Raw genomic sequence first — 16,302 nt, forward strand, 5'->3', positions numbered from 1 at the left:
GAGGTCCGAAAAGGCCAGTACACTGAAGCCGCCGGCGGAAGCCGAGCTGCCAGGCTGAGGGAGCCGGGAAGCCTAGTTCTGGGCCGTGGCTCCCCTGCCCTCGGCCAGGTGCGCCGCTCCACGCTTGCCTCTCGGCCGCCCTCGCCCACTTTTCGCGCTAGAGCCTCTGCGGCCGGGGCACCGCCCACAGGAAAGAAGCCAGGGGAAGCTCGGACGTTGCTCGGAATGTGGTGCTAAGGTTTACAAAGTTAAGGCGAGACAACTGCAGAAAATAAGGAAGCGATTTGCACTTGAGACAGGGGGGGCGATAGTGGTGTTACAATTCAGGGCCATGTGAAACCGCACGGGAACAGAATTTAGGAGGTTGAGACGTCAGAACCCCTTGCCCTGGCCACGGTTTTGAAAGTAGAGATGAGAAGGACAAATTAGTGAATCTTCCCTTCTGGTCTTTGGATTGTGAATGTTGTGGAGTCTGAGTCAGAGAGCTACTCAGGGCTCAGGTGGGAATGAGTGACATTCTGCAGGGTGAAATGAGGAAGGACTTGGTGGGTACCAGTGTTCAATAAATAACTGCATTCGAGTTGGATCTGATTTAAGCGACAGGGATAGCCATGAGGGTTCAATTTAGCAAATAATTACAAATCAGATTTTTTGCCATGAGTTTCAGTCATTTCCCCCATCAGCTAATGACAGCAACCAAAATAGACGCATGTGTTTCAGCTCCTTAACTAGGATCACCTATTAAATAGTGAGATGGCCCAAGGGACACGGAGAAGAATTAACCAACAAATACACTGTTAGTAGTGAGAGCTGGTTACCTGCAAAAATAGTATCTGACTTGAGTAGGAGATCATAGTTTTGTTGATTCAGTAGCTGTTAATGTGTTGGCTTAAGGGGTAAAAAAGGTAGGGTTTTGGAGGTAATGTGAAGTAAAAATTAGAGGAAGGAAATTTAATTCAGGGATTTAATTTGGCAAATGTCTTTAGTTTCTGCTTTCCACGGTCTCCATACATGAGTGTGTGTGTATAGTCTATTTGTGGATTTAGGATGGGTTATATATTTGGGCAGTTTCATTTTAATGCTAATAGCATCCAACAAAGGGAAAACAGAACAGGACTTATAAGCGTTTTCTTTCAAAGCTGACCTCACATGTGATTCTTGGTAGGAAGAAGATGCGAGCCAGCCCCATCCGCATCCCGACTGTCAGCAATGACACCGACTGGGACTTCTGCTTCCATCTGTAAGTATCACACTCACTCAGTGGCCTGAAACGTTGGGACCTCCATTTAAGGCAAACCTTGGTGAACTTTGCATGCATATTATATAGTAGAGAAGATTGAGCTTCTGTGTTGTATTCTAATAATGGTTCTGCTCTAATGTCCATTTGTACTTGTGCAACCTATGCAAGATGGAAAACAAATGTTTTTTCCTAACTTAAGGGAAATTTCAATTTTTTTTATAAAGATAGGTTACTTAGAGCAAGATTGGTAAAGTCATGGAGAATTAAATATAGAAAAATTAATGAGAAATTGAAATTGTTTCATGAAATAGAGACAGTAAGTAAATTAAAAATTTCACATCATAACAGCTAATACATATTGAACAAATACTATGTGCCGGGCACTGTTCTAAGTACTTATGCATATTAACGCAACTAATTCCCCCAAAACCCTGTGAGGGAGGTACTGTACTTACCCCATTTTTTAGATAAGGAGTATGAATTAAAGAGAGGTTAGGCAATTTGCTCGAAGTCACACAGCTAGTAAATGCTATTCAAACTGGGCAGTCTGACTCCAGAGTCCATTCTTTAACCACTCCTCTATACCAGGGTTTCTCAAGCTCGACACTATTGACATTTTGGATCAGATAATTCTTTGTTGTGAGGGCTGTCCTGTGCATTGTAGCATCCCTCGTCTCTACCTACGAGATGTCAGTAGCACTGTCCCAGTTGTGACAAGCCAAGGTATCTCCAGACATTGCCAAATGTCCCCTGGGAGCAATATCACCCTTGGTTGAGAACCATTGCTCTATACCAATGCTATCAAGTAGAAATATAACGTAAGCCACAAATGTAATATTAAATTTTTAAGTAGCCATATTAAAAAATAAAAAGAAACAGGTAAATTTAATTTTAACACCATATTTACTTATCTCAATATATCTAAAATATTACATAACGTAATTCATGAAATATTTTTTCTTCAATTAAGTCTTTGAAATTCGGTGTGTGTTTTACACCTGCAGCAGATCTCAGTTCAGACCAGACACATTTCATGTGCTTAATAGCCACATGAGACTAGTAGTTAACGTATTAGTGCAATTCTATACCATCTCATAAAATATCTTAAGGTTAAGGGTTATACAAATATAAAATTGAAGTTAAAAATGTAGAGTTTATAGTAGAGTATCTTGGAAATAATCAGATAATTCATATTTAATTTTACTCATCAGAATTCACATTTATGATGGCAACATGTAGAAAAAGTTAGAAACCTAGCAGATCTTTCATTTAACTGGCCTAATTTTTTTATTCTGACTATCCTTCCAGATATCTAACTGGTCAATATTCTCCAGGCATGTTTCTTACCTTTCATAGCAAAATGTTCAAAGCTAGTTCAGGGCTTGGCAGTCTCAAGTCATTTGTCAAGACCTCAATGTTTCTACTTCCTTTGAGGCCCTGCTGTTGAAGCTTGCTCCCTTTGGTCTCAGCTTAATTTCGTTCAAGGCTGAAATTTAAATATTTAGGGCTTATAATTTTTTTAAAAAAATTATTTATTTAAAGTTATTTATTTGTTTGCTTATTTATTTATTTTTGGCTGCATTGGGTCTTCATTGCAGCGCACGGGCTTTCTCTAGTTGCGGCGAGCAGGGGCTACTTTTCGTTGCGGTGCGCCGGCTTCTCGTTGCAGTGGCTTCTCTTGTTGTGGAGCACGGGCTCTAGGCGCATGGGCTTCAGTAATTGTGGCACGCGGGCTCAGTAATTGTGGCTCGTGGGCTCTAGAGTGCAGGCTCAGTAGTTGTGGCACATGGGCTTAGTTGCTCTGCTGCATGTGGGATCTTCCTGGACCAGGGCTCGAACCTGTGTCCCCTGCATTGGCAGGCGGCTTCTTAACCACTGCGCCACCAGGGAAGCCCCTGGGGCTTATAATTTTTAATATCCAAAATTAGTAATCTCTTTGGTGACCCCAGTAGATTGAACTTCTGCTTCAGGTGGGTGAAATATGCAGCCTACGCAAAGCCTTCTATTGAGGGACTACGCTTTCTTTCTGTGAGTTTTCTTGAGTTATGATCTCTTGTCACAGATTTCTTTCACCTTCAGTCTTTTTCAGGTATCCTAAAGACCTTACACTTTCTTTTTCCATTCATTTGTTTATTATTTAACCAGCCATTATTTGTTTTTACTGTGAGCCAGGTATCAGGGTTTCTTAGAAACAAATGAGACTCAGCCCCAGCCATGGTGGAGTTTACTGGCTAGGAAGCAAAGAAGACTCAGAAACAAAAACATTTTGAAAATGAGACTATTGCATGATTTGCACTATAGTAGAAGTTGGAGAAGACTTTTGCAAGCCCTGTAGAGGGTGTTTCTACTGCTACGCTAGTGCTAGACCTCCAGCAGAGGTGACATTCGAGTTGGAGGAGGAGTACGGAATTCACTAGGCAGAGAACAAGCAAGTTTAGCACCTGTCTCCTGATCCCAGGGCCGCGCCAGCCTTCCCTGGCGTTTCCGTTGAGTTTGCATGTCTTCTGAAAGCACACTTCTGTTTGTGGGCAGAAGGCAGTCCTGCTGGGGCCTGGGCTTGGGCCTGAAGGAATGTTGCTCTCCTGTCCACATAACCTGGTTTGCCCACAAACCCCATAGACCGTGTGTCTCTTCCCAAAGAGAAACTGGCCCAATCCCAGAAGCAAGTAGCTCAGCTGATTAAGGGAAAAATGATAATAAAACAAAAAACTCACTGGGTTTTCCATTTAAAAATACGTCCATGACTAGAGAAGTTCTTCCTTAATTGCAGATGGAAGTAGAGGAAGGTGTTGTATTTCTTTATCAGTGGAAGAAAACAAAGCAGAGCGTAGTTGGTAGCCAGCCGCCTTCGGGCTCCACACGTGGGTCACCGTGCCTGCCTCCTTGGAGTGTTTGTGCTCCTGGCTTTAAACTAAAAGTTAATGTTTGGTTCTTCCTGTTGCTGTTTGATTACGTTAATTAAAAAATCATCTTTTGATTTCTCCTGAAAGGTTTCAGAATAATATCTTTTGGGTAAGAAGAAGGCCAGGATAGTGAGGCAGGAGGCTGAGAACAAGGGTAGCCCGGCAGAGTCTAGGCTCAGGCCTGGCAAGGATACGGTAAGATGCCTGTGGTTACAGTGGAATCATAAGCAAACCAAAGGACCGGAAGTGGGCGGTAGCAGCAGGGGTCAGACAGTGTAGGTATCCATTTTCAAGAGCAAAGCAAGGACTTGGGAACTAGGACCTCAGAGCAAGCGTTTAGCAAGAGTGTTCAAAATGCAGGAACCCGAGAAAGCATGTCAGGGACCCTCACGATTAACACACAGGCACCGGCCTGCTCCCAGAGCATTATTTATCAACAAAGGAGTTCATGTGCTGACTTACTGACTTCCTGGCCATTCCTGGCTAAAGGAAAAAATGATCTTAAAGTACATGTGTGAAAAAAAAACTCTGCAGATGGCTCAGGAAAGGCTGAGAGGCACTTCAGAGGGAGATGATAGAAGCTCATACTTCCCTAGATGGATGTATTTATAATATAAAGTTATAATATAAAGTATTTATAATATAAAGGGTAATTTACCTCTGTAAATTACCCAGAAACTTGCAAAGGACCATCATCATCCTGACCTGGATCCAATAGTATTTCATGAACCCAGGCTAGAATGATCACTTCTGGAAAGACAAGTACCAACTGCCATGGAATGCAAGTGTGGGCTTTTAAGACTTGACAGCTCCTCGGGACTTCCCTGGTGGCGCAGTGGTTAAGACTCTGTGCTCCCAATGCAGGGGGTCCGGGTTTGATCCCTGGTCTGGGAACTAGATCCCACATGCATACCACAACTAAGAGTTCAGAAGCCACAACTAAGGAGCCTGCCTGCTGCAACTAAGACCCAGCACAACCAAATAAATAAATATTTAAAAAAAAAAAAAAAAAAAAGACAGCTCCTTGACCAGTTTGGATAATGACAAAGATTTAGATTTAGGAGTTATATCTAGCCCAGCTCCGTGCTCACAGCCCTGAAGGACAGGGAGATTGGTGGCAGGAGCAACAGCCCTGGATTGACCTCTAGAGCCCATACTGGTTGTCTCAGTTTCCCCAGGGCAGGAAGTGTGGGGATGAATGAATACAGAATGTCCAGAGCCAGGACAGAACTCAAGGCTTCGGACTCTCATTCCAGTGATTTTTCACGATGTTATGCTTCTCCCTCAGAATAGAACTTAGTATTTACTGTGTGGTCAGCCCGTGCAGAACTCTCCAAAATTCTGACTGCATGGATGTTTTTAAGACACGAGGGGAAATGTCCCTCTAACACTGTTTGCGTCTGTGTGTTTGAGCTGGGAGGGGTGAAGCATCAGGTTAGGAAGGAGATGGGGTGGGGGGACGGGAGTCACGGGGATCAGAAGGGAGCAGTCCTTGGACCACTCTGTCTGTGTGTTACTCTGTAAATGGGTACATTCAGATAACACGTAACAGATTTGGATCACTTTGATGTTGACTCACTTTCCCTACAGTAACTCCATGAGGTAGATGGTATAGATTTCCAAATAGAAAAGGAAGCTGGGACTCAGGGTGATCTTGCCCCAGACATCACAATCAGTAAACATTAGAACGAGGGTTGAAACTCCAGGCTTGTGAGTCCTTGAAGTGCCATTTTCGCCTCACCAGGAAATAAATGCCTGACTTTGTCAATTAGTGAAGCCAGTTGACGACTGTGTTTGTAAAGTGACTGACATCTGTGACCTGAAGGTGCAATTCTCTGATTTCTTAGAGAGCTCTGCCTATCAGTTCTACAGAGCCAGGGGCTGTCTCCCCGCCTCATCCTCATCTTTGCCAATAGAGAGATGATTTATTCAGCAAATACTGAATGAGCGCCTCCTCTCTGCATGGAGCATACAGCAGTGAACATGAGAAATAAACTGTTCTTTTATTTATTTATTAAATTTATTATATTTATCTATTTATTTTTGGCTGTGTTGGGTCTTCATTGCTGTGGAGAGCGGAGGCTACTCTTTGTTGCGGTGCACAGGCTTCTCATTGCGGTGGCTTCTCTTGTTGTGGAGCACAGGCTCTAGGCACGTGGGCTTCAGTAGTTGTGGCACGTGGGCTTCAGTAGTTGTGGCACGCAGGCTCTAGAGCGCAGGCTCAGTAGCTGTGGCTCATGGGCTTAGTTGCTCCGCGGCATGTGGGATCTTCCCAGACCAGGGCTCGAACCTGTGTCCCCTGCATTGGCGGTCAGATTCTTAACCACTGCGCCACCAGGGAAGCCCCAGGAATAAACTGTTCTTGAGGAACTTATTTTCTATTTGGGGAGACAGATCATAGACAAGCAAAATAATAGTTACTGCAATATCAGAGAGAGGTAAATGCCATGAAGAAAAAAATCAAATAGGTAATGGGATAGTAAGTGATGGGGTGAGAGTCTGTTTTAGATAAGGTGGCCAAGGAAGGCCTCTCTGAGGTGAACACAATGAAAATGACACAAGAGGGTAACGATGTGTGAGAGTGTCCCAAGCTGGGGGAACAACAGGTGTACAAGCCCCAAGTTAGAAATTAGTTTGCTGTGTTCAGGAACATCAGATTTGTTTAAAAATCCAGATATGTTTATTAATAATAATAAGAAGGGGCTTCCCTGGTGGCGCAGTGGTTGAGAGTCTGCCTGCCAATGCAGAGCACACGGGTTCAAGCCCCGGTCCGGGAAGATCCCACATGCCGCGGAGCAACTGGGCCCGTGAGCCACAATTGCTGAGCCTGCGCGTCTGGAGCCTGTGCTCCGCAACAAGAGAGGCTGCCATAGTGAGAGGCCCGCGCGCTGTGATGAAGAGTGGCCCCCACTTGCCGCAACTGGAGAAGGCCCTCGCGCAGAAACGAAGACCCAACACAGCCATAAATAAATTAAATAAATAAATAAATAATTTAAAAAAAATAATAATAATAATAATAATAAGAAGAAGAATGATAAATAACTAGCTATTTGGTCACCATTGGAGGATGCTAGTGAATGAACTCTATTTGGAAAGCTGATAAATAGAATGATTAAATCATGTATCCTGTCCTTCTGATATGAACTGTACTATTGGGTAACTAAGAAGGAGATGAGAGGAGATTTCTTTTTATAAAGGTATTCCACCTAACATATGAAGAGGGAATGATAGAATTAGGATATCAGTGTTTTATAATCTTTTATAGATTAATTCATGTAGTTGTGCTTTTATCAGAAAGAGACAACCCAAGGTTAGGTGTCTTCTGATGGTAGAACATATGAAGTAGTTTTGCTTAAAAAAAAAAAGCTAAAGTTAACCAAACTTCTAAATCAACCACCATTATAAAGGCAGAATGGAGACTGGAAGGACATGTTGAGTGACACCATAAAGATTCAACCAAATTTCCATTTTTGGGAAACATTATAAACCAAATAACTCAGTTTCTTCAATAAATAATTTGCAATGAAAAGAATTAGAAATGGAGGTGGAACCCATGGATGAAAAGAGACTCAGGAGACTGATCTCAGTGTATGGACAATTAAACTGTATAAGAAATATTAGATTTATGAGGTAATTATTAGGTTTATGAGACTAGGTATTTGATAGTAAGGAATCATTAATATTTTGGTGAGATAATGATTTTGTGGTTATATTTCTAAGTCTGTATCTTTTGGAGATACTTATGAAATATGAAATGATTTAATATCCTTGATTTGCTTCAAAATCATAGAGGGAGAGGGTGGATGCATGAGGAGTATAGATATGAAACCAGATTGCCTGGGAGTGATGAAGCTGACTCATTCTCCATGCTGTTTTTGTATGCTGTTAAAGTTTTTCACAAAAAGAGGTTAAGAGAAGTCACTCTGGCTATGATGTAGAAAGTAGACAGACTATGGGGGGCAAGAGTGGAGGCAATTAGGAGGGGCTGTGGTCACCCAGGTCAAAGATGAGGGTGGCTTGGACGAGGTACACATGGCAGAAATGAGAAGTGCTTAGCTTTAGGACTTAGGAATAGGGTGGAGCCAAGAGGACTTGATGGATTGGCTGTGGGATGGGAAGGGGGGAGGAGAGAAAAAGATGACAGTGGATGCAGTCCTGCAATCCAGTGATAAGATACAGGCTAGAGATTTTCCTCCTTTCCAAAAAGTGTAATGACTTGTTTGCTCTCTGCAGAATACCCAAGCAAATAAGGAGATGATTCGCTGTGTCATCCTTTCTCGAATTATTTTTTTTTTTAGAGATTGGAGTTTATTTATTTATTTATTTATTTATTTATTTATTTATTTATTTATTTATTTATGGCTGTGTTGGGTCTTCGTTTCTGTGCGAGGGCTTTCTCTAGTTGTGGCAAGCGGGGGCCACTCTTCATCGCGGTGCACGGGCCTCTCACTATCGCGGCCTCGCTTGTTGCGGAGCACAGGCTTCAGACGCGTGGGCTCAGTAGTTGTGGCTCACGGGCCTAGTTGCTCTGCGGCATGTGGGATCTTCCCAGACCAGGGCTTGAACCCGTGTACCCTGCATCGGCAGGCAGATTCTCAACCACTGCGCCACCAGGGAAGCCCTCTCGGATTATTTTTGGGGAAGAACCCTGGAAATGTGCACAGGCTTTGGCCACCCTGGCTTATGGCTACCTGACACTGAGAGGTACTCGATTTCCCCGGCTGGGTCTGGGGGTGCTGGCCACACTGAGCCCACACAGAACCACAGTCGGGGTGGGGATGCCCAGGGGAGGGTCCATCCTGTCCCCAGCTCACACCTTGTCAAGAGGAGGGGATGTCCATGGATGAGGCGGGCAGTGTGACAGGGATCGCAGAGGTAAAGGTAATAACGAGGGAAGGAAAGCAGAGGACAGAAGCCTGGAGGACAAGAGCGTTAGGATTGGGTAGCGGAAGCGGAGCCAGCAAGGAGATAGGATCAGGAGGGGCCGAGTCATGGAAGCCAAGGGCGGAGAAGGGGTTTCAAAAAGAAGTGCAGTGTGGTTTCAGCAGGGTCAGATGGCAGAGGGAGGTCAAATGAGGTGAAGGCTGAAGACAGACCCATGGATTTGTCAGTTGGCAAGTCATTGACACTTGGTTTGGCACCAACAAGTATACTCCTTGGGCCCTGGGAGAGCCCAGATTCAGGGAGACAACTTAGGTAACTATTTTTGAAATTCTGACTTGAGGTGATGGCAGCTTGAACCTAAGAGGAAAGCACCAGAAGCGTTTGAGAGGGATGTTTGTCTGTCAGACACGGCCTCCCTTTCTTTAGAGAGATTACTATGGTAGGTCTGTGGAAGGAGGTTGACCTTCATCTTCTGAAATCAACCCTTTCTATGAATAGTCACAGTAGACTTTGAGTTTTGCTTTTCCAGTTACATTCCAAACTAACTCAAGACAAGTAAACAGGTTATATTACAAAAGATGGTGGGAACACCACCCTCTTTTCCCTAATTCACAGTTCTTCTTGCCACATGAATGGAGAACCACATTTGAGTAGTAGGTTGGAGGGGAAAAAATTTTCCTGTAAAGGAAGGTCTTTTTGTGTGTTTGTTTTTTCTAGATGGGAAAAACAACTTCCTGATTAGCTGAAGTGCCCACATAATATAACAGCACTCAGTCTTGAACCCAGACTTTCTGAGGCCTAGCCTAGAGTTTTTTTAGAATAGGTTTTGATTATGACCGTACCTTGAGAATAGCCTAGGGTCTCTTATTTCAGGTATAGTCCTTACCCAGTTTCTTCACTTTAACTTTTTTTGAAGTCTGTGCTCCTTCAAATAAAACAACGAAAGCTTTGAAAAATCACAGACCTTCAAGAGGGATGAAGTGCTTGCTGAATTCCACTTAGTTTTGTTGTCATTAATCCTGCAACTGCTGTAAAATGGACAGAATTTATGAGCCAGGCTCCTGTGTAGGCGGGACGTATGCGTCTGTGTGTGCTCACGCCTCGCTGCACATGTGCATGCTTTATGGCCAGCAGACCTGCCTGCCTCATTTCCCTGGGAGCCTTTTCCAGCACTGGGGGAAGGGCGTCAAGCCAGAAGGCTGATTTCTCTCGATAAATGGTCTTCCAGTAAGTATTTAATGAGACACTTGTATATGTGAAATTCTTTAACGAGGGCTCTGGGAACTATAAGGGACAGAAGGCACAGTCGTTGCCTTCGGAGAACTTACAACCTCATGTGGAAGGTGGGCTACCCACGGACAACTACGATAGAAGGCACCAGAAGGCCATGTGACTGGTTTAAATACAGGGCTTTGGGGGCGCTGGGTGAAATCATTTCTGACTGAAGGTAGTAAGTGATAGATTCAGGAAGAGGTGCCATTCAAGAAAGCCCTTTAAAAATGAGTAGGGTTGGGTAGGCAGAAGAAGGGGTGGGCATTTCTGATGAAGAACAAGGCCTGGCAGACGCATGGAGGTGGGAAAGTGCAGCGTGTGTTTGGAAAGTAATCAGCAGTGCTGGCTGGATACGGTGAGGACCGCTCAGATGAACCTGGAAAGGAGGGCACTTTGGGCAGGCTGAGGAATTAGTCATTTATTTGGTAGACAAGGAGGACTATTAGAGATTTAACAGCAGGGGGATGAATAAATCAAAGTGTGCTTTTGGAAAGGTCAGTCTGGCGATGATAGCTAGAATGGAAGCTATCTCATCTAGCTGTTTACATCTAGGTGTAAAACCAGGCTGGTGACAGGGGGCACGAGTGAGAAGGTAAGGATTTAAGAGTCTATGAAGGACAGATACCTTTACCTTTTAAGGCAGAAATCCCACTTTTGGGACTCTTTCCTGAATACACACTTAAATGGATTATATTATTCTTTGCAGCATTGTTTATGATAGTAGAAGATTGGAAACAACCAAGTATACTCGTCACTGAAGGACTAATACACACTATGTGGTATATACAGCCTTAGAAAGGGCATGAGGAAGCTTATCTACCACTAGGGAAAGATCTCCTGGATACATCTTTAGGCAACAGAGAACGCACAACGCAGGACCGTGTTTGTAACATACCTCTTTTCAGGTAAGAAGGAGGGGAGAGAAATGAGAATATGTGCTTATATTCAAATCAGGAAACACTGAAGGAAACACAAGAAAGAAACAAAAGTTACCTAGAGGCTGCTTGTGAAAGGGGATAGAATTCGAAGTGAGACCTCTCAACATTTACCTTTTCATATAATTTTAACTTTTGAACCATGGGAATGTATTACCTATTCAAAAATGATAGTTAAAAAAAGGCTGTGAAGGAAGAATTGGCAGGACATGGCATTGGATTTGGGGTTGAGGAAAAGTGAGGCCCCAAAATGACCATGAAGTTTCAGGCCCCTCAAGGTGCCGTCATCAGAGATAAGCCGGTCAGGAAAGGAAGCGAAGTGGGAGAGGACTGGTGGGTCTGGTTTTTGATATATTGCTTTTGAGTTACAACAGAGAAATCCACAAGTATATTTTTACTAGGTGCTGGAAAGTTGGGACCAGAACTTGGGAGGAGAGAAGGGGAATCATAAGCATGGAAGAATATTTGAGACCAGAACTAGGGAGGAGAAATGGAAAATTATAAGCATGAAGGCCAAGGTTGAAGTTATAGGAGTTGATAAAACTTCTGAGAGGAGAGAGAAGAAAAGGAAGAAATGGAAAGACGGACCCTTGGAGAATGGACATATTAATGGAAGGGAACAGAGGACCCTGGTAGAGTGAGCAAAGAGTCAATTAGAGAAGGTTTATCAAGGAGAACTGAGTTAGAGCGGTGCCTTGGGAGCCAAGAGGAGAAACCAAGCAGCTAAGGTGTCTGATGCTGCCATGAGATGGGGATACAAGAAACTGCGACTGCACTTAACTCAGTAAGAGGCCCTTGGGGACCTCATGAGAACCATTTCTGCAGAAGGGTTGGAGCAGAAGCCAGATCCCAGGGATGAGGGGAAGGCCTGGGCCGGTAGCCTAGGCTATGTATGCTACGTCCTGCATAGTGAAAGGGATGAGGGGAAATAGGAGGGTAGCTAGGGAAGGCAGAAAAGTCATTTGAAGCTAATTTTATAAGAGGAGGAGACCTGGGAACATTTTAGGCAGTGAAGAAGGAACCAGATAGAGAGTTTGAAGGTTTTAAAAAATGGAGCAATCGATGCAGCGGGGTTCAGGAGTCAATAACAAAAAAACGCGAGGCCTTTGCGAAGCAGAGAGTGTAAAAGGCTGATGGTTGGTGAAACAGAGTAAGGGACACTAGAAGTGGAACTCTGTCACCAGCTGACCTGGCGAGAACCCTCCCGAGCCTAGGGCTTTAGTGGTTGAGAAAAGGGCAGGTGGAGGCGGCTGGTCACCTTGTGACCACTGTTTCCATGTGTTCAGGAAGGAGAAGACAGTAACATGGGCAAGCAGTTTCCTGATGTTTTGCCTATTATTAATGAAGCAATGAATTAATTTGTTAGCCTGTTATTACTGGGAACCTTCCAGGTATCTGGAGCTCTAAGTGTTGCAAAAATCTCAAAAAAGAAGCATAAGTCATGAACCCTACCTTCTCTGTCTAGTTGGTAAAAAAGCTGGTACAGGAACAACAGGGAATGATAAAAAGCAGTTGATCTGACCTGCAGGAAGCCTGGTACCTATCTGAAGTGAGTGTGTATTTGAGAAGGCAGCCTTTTGTAGAGATTCTCTAAGCAGCTTTATGAAGAATGTCCAGAGTACATAAGGACAAGTATAATAAATTGCTTAAGGGGAATGGACCCTGGTTGTAATGATGATGATAACGGCTAATATTTATTTAAACTCATTTCATTCCTGTGTGCCAGGTACTATTTAATCCTTTTTCATAAATTAATTAAATTAATCCTTGCAACAACCGTACAAGGTGGGAGGTATTTTCATTGCCATCTTATAGGTGAATAAACTGAAGTACAGATAGATTAAGTAACTCATTCAAGTAGTAAGTGGCTAAGCCAGCTTCTGTACCTGGAAGTCTGGCCCTAAGACCCTGCTGTCTTAATCACTGTACCACGAGAACTTCTTAAATATAGGTGATGGTCAAAGGTGACAGCAGCAGCCTCCAAAGACTGAGTAGCTCCGAGAAGATTCTCTGTGGCCTCAGTCAGAGTAACAGAAATCAGTGGTGGAATCTTACCCCAAACTAAAGCAAAATGATCGATACATTTGGTGGACAATCTCTGGACCGCTTTTCCAGTTCATTAATATGCCCTTGTGATTTCTGAATCTCAGGCTCCAGAAGCAGGTCTTGCTGCCACCCTGATTTTTACTTCTATAGTTGCTGCCCTGTTGGTGCAGGGAGAAGGCTGGCGTCCCTGGCTAGGGAGGGCAAGTAAAGGAAAATGACGTGGTCTTGGCACAGACATCGGATTCAGGGAGGTGGGACTTGGAGTTAGGGAACAAGGTCACCGATCTGCGCACATCCTCTAGAGAGAGAGGAGATGAGTCTTACACAGACACATATATGCAGAGTATTATTTTTACATAAAAGAGGGTGTTCTTGCAATTAGTAAAAAGCAAATTCATTTCAAAATATTAGATTCTGACTCATCATACTTTGTCATCCTGAATTTTCTCATGCAGGAAATGCTATAAAAATATTATCACAGATTTAATGAAAAAGGAGCTTTTTCATACTTGAAAACTTTAGAAAACATTTGTCTAGAGCAGTGGTCTCTAAACTCTTGAGAATTAGCTCTCTTTTCACAAAAAATGTTTTGAGCACTCTCCATAAATATGTATTTATTATGAACTATGTACAATAGTATTAAATATTATTATTATTAATAATATTAAATTCATAAAAATAGAAAACAAAAAAGATTGTTTTTAAAAGCAGAGAAATTTTTATTTTTTCCCCACACCCTTATGGCATCTTGCATACCCATAGGGGTACACGCACCCCACTTTGGAGACCAGAGTGGATTCTGGGAAGAGTAAAGGAGTCATTTTTTTCCTTAGGGCTGACTTTAAAGTTGAATGAGCTGTTTTAAATCAAGATCCTAGTTCAGTTTACTTAAGTCCCATTGGTTACCAGCTCAGCTTTTTCATCAGAAGGACCACAGTGCAGGGCATGGTGAAGGGGAGACAGGGAACTATATAATTAATTAGCTGCTGAGTTTAGAGGAAAAGGGTTCCTCTTGGGGATTTCACAGCCCGCACTGGGCCCCTAGGGCTGGGGTGTGGAGCTGAGGGGGCAGCCTTGCAAAGCCTCAGAACAACTTTAGGATTTGTTTTCTCTTTAGGAGCCCAGAAGCAATGTTGTGCTGATTTGGGGGTGGTTTTCAGTGGCTCATCCAGTTTCACTTTTCTCCTTCCTGTAGACCCAGGGAAGCATCTAAATGTGGTTCCTGCACTCCTTATTGACACACTCCCAAGGGCCCAGATGGTTGTGGAAAGTACCCTATTTGATAAAAAAGACTCTCGGTTTCCTACTTTGGTGTCTTGGTCTGATTCCCTGGCAGAGTTTTCTGTTGCTGCTGCCTTCTCAAGACCTATGAAGACTCCCTATTACCTAGCAGATCAAGTCCAGCTTCCTCAACTTGGCACCCAAGACTCCATTTTCTCCATCCAATTCATACGTTATGTGTCTTTCAACTTAAACCTCCCTTCAGGCAGACTGGTCTTACAGCCTTCCAGCACCCCCCAACCCCACCCCACCAGTGCACGTCTGCACGAGTGTGCTCGTGCATGCACACACACACACACACACGCACACACACACACACACGCTTATTCTGTCTTTACGGCCTCAGGCTGTTTACTCCAAGTGGAAACCCGTTCTCATTCTTCTCCATCAGTCAAAACCCTACCTACTGTTCAGGAAGGAGATGAGTCCCACTTCCTGTATAAAGGCTTTACTAACTCACTGTTTCTGCAAATGTGGTCCTCAGGCAGCCTACATCAGTATCATCTAAGATAGTTGTCATAAACCTGAATCCTTGGCTCTCACCTTAGAACTCGTGAACCGTAACTACTGGAGGCCCAGGAATCTGCATTTCAGCAGGGTGCCTGTGACGCTCCGTGCAGTTTGAGGACCACTGTCCCCTGGTAACTTGAGATGCAGCCCTCTCTTTCACCACAGAGTCCAGTCTTCTCTTCAGTTGAGACCTACAGAACAGGCATCTCCGAGCGTTCCACAAAGACTTCTCGGCTTCTGGGTCACTTTTAGGGCTCTTGCAGAGAAACTGTGTTCCCATTGCTGCAATTCACTAAGGACCTGCACATCTGGAACATATGAGGGCTGCAGGCATCAAGTGCAAGTCCTTTCAAATTATCTCTGTTGCCACTGACTGCACCCGTACTGTGAAAGCGGGCTCCAAGGGCCAGAGGGAGAGCAAACTGAGGGCCGAGGTGTGAGGGGGGCATCAGAGGCACAGGGGGCCTCCCCACAGTGGCAGGGGTGAATGTGTTTCTCAGACCCTGGGGGCTGCCGAGAGGAGAGCCGAAGCAGCCATGGCGGTCCTCAGTAGGGTGGAGGAGAACCCCTGTGTGTTCTCTGCTGGCTTTCCTCTTTTCTCCAGAGTTTCCCTTTCCCATCAGGGATCACTAGACATGAGCTAGGCTAGAAGATGAGGAAAGAGTTCTGTAAACTGAATACTCCCAAGTCTCCCTCTGTTAACTGGACTAATAGCGGTTCAAGTTAAGTGCCAGGAATACCAGCCTTTAGTTAGAAGATGAGGGGAAACATGCCCCATGTTCTGTCTAGCAGAGGTTTGGTATCCCCTTTGTCTTCTTTCTCTAGAGAGGGGCCTCACTGCATTTAGAAATTAGGTCTTTTGTGCGTGTGTGTGTGTGTGTGTGTGTGTGTGTGTGACCAATTAGTATCACCAGCTTCATCTTGGATTGAAAAAAATCCCCAGATGGAAGTAATTGTATTCATAAGCCCTTTGACTTTATAGAATGCCTTTTCCAGAAAGCTCGAATGGAGCATAGCACTCTGTGGCATAACCTAGTTCATTCCTGGACTCTCTCCATGTGTTTGGTAAAAGGGCAGCTTCTATAATTTTGTTATCATTTTACATTTGGAGGATGGAGAAGCTTTGTGGATTGAAAAGGTCACATGGCATTAGCAGTGGATTGGGAATGGGATACTCAGCTTCCACTCCTGACTCCATCAGTGATTTCCAAACTGAGTCCATAGACGAATG

General features: G+C 44.0%; 1 protein-coding gene across 12 annotated transcripts in view; it reads left to right on the top strand.

Moving 5' to 3' along the window:
• Positions 1-281: 281 nt before the first annotated feature.
• TTC23L (tetratricopeptide repeat domain 23 like) overlaps positions 282-16,302 on the top strand; it is a 69,620-nt gene continuing 53,599 nt past the window's right edge. For all 12 annotated transcript variants that reach the window (XR_009502289.1, XR_009502288.1, XR_009502287.1 and 9 more), the window contains exons 1-2: positions 282-500; positions 1,166-1,240. Coding sequence is in view for 9 of the 12 variants with exons in the window: in XM_059916215.1 (XP_059772198.1) it covers positions 461-500; positions 1,166-1,240 (115 nt within the window). In the remaining 3 variants the exon portion in view is untranslated. The remainder of the gene's footprint in view (positions 501-1,165; positions 1,241-16,302) is intronic.

This window comes from Balaenoptera ricei, chromosome 3, assembly GCF_028023285.1.
Source record: "Balaenoptera ricei isolate mBalRic1 chromosome 3, mBalRic1.hap2, whole genome shotgun sequence".
In the NCBI taxonomy this organism is placed as follows: domain Eukaryota; kingdom Metazoa; phylum Chordata; class Mammalia; order Artiodactyla; family Balaenopteridae; genus Balaenoptera; species Balaenoptera ricei.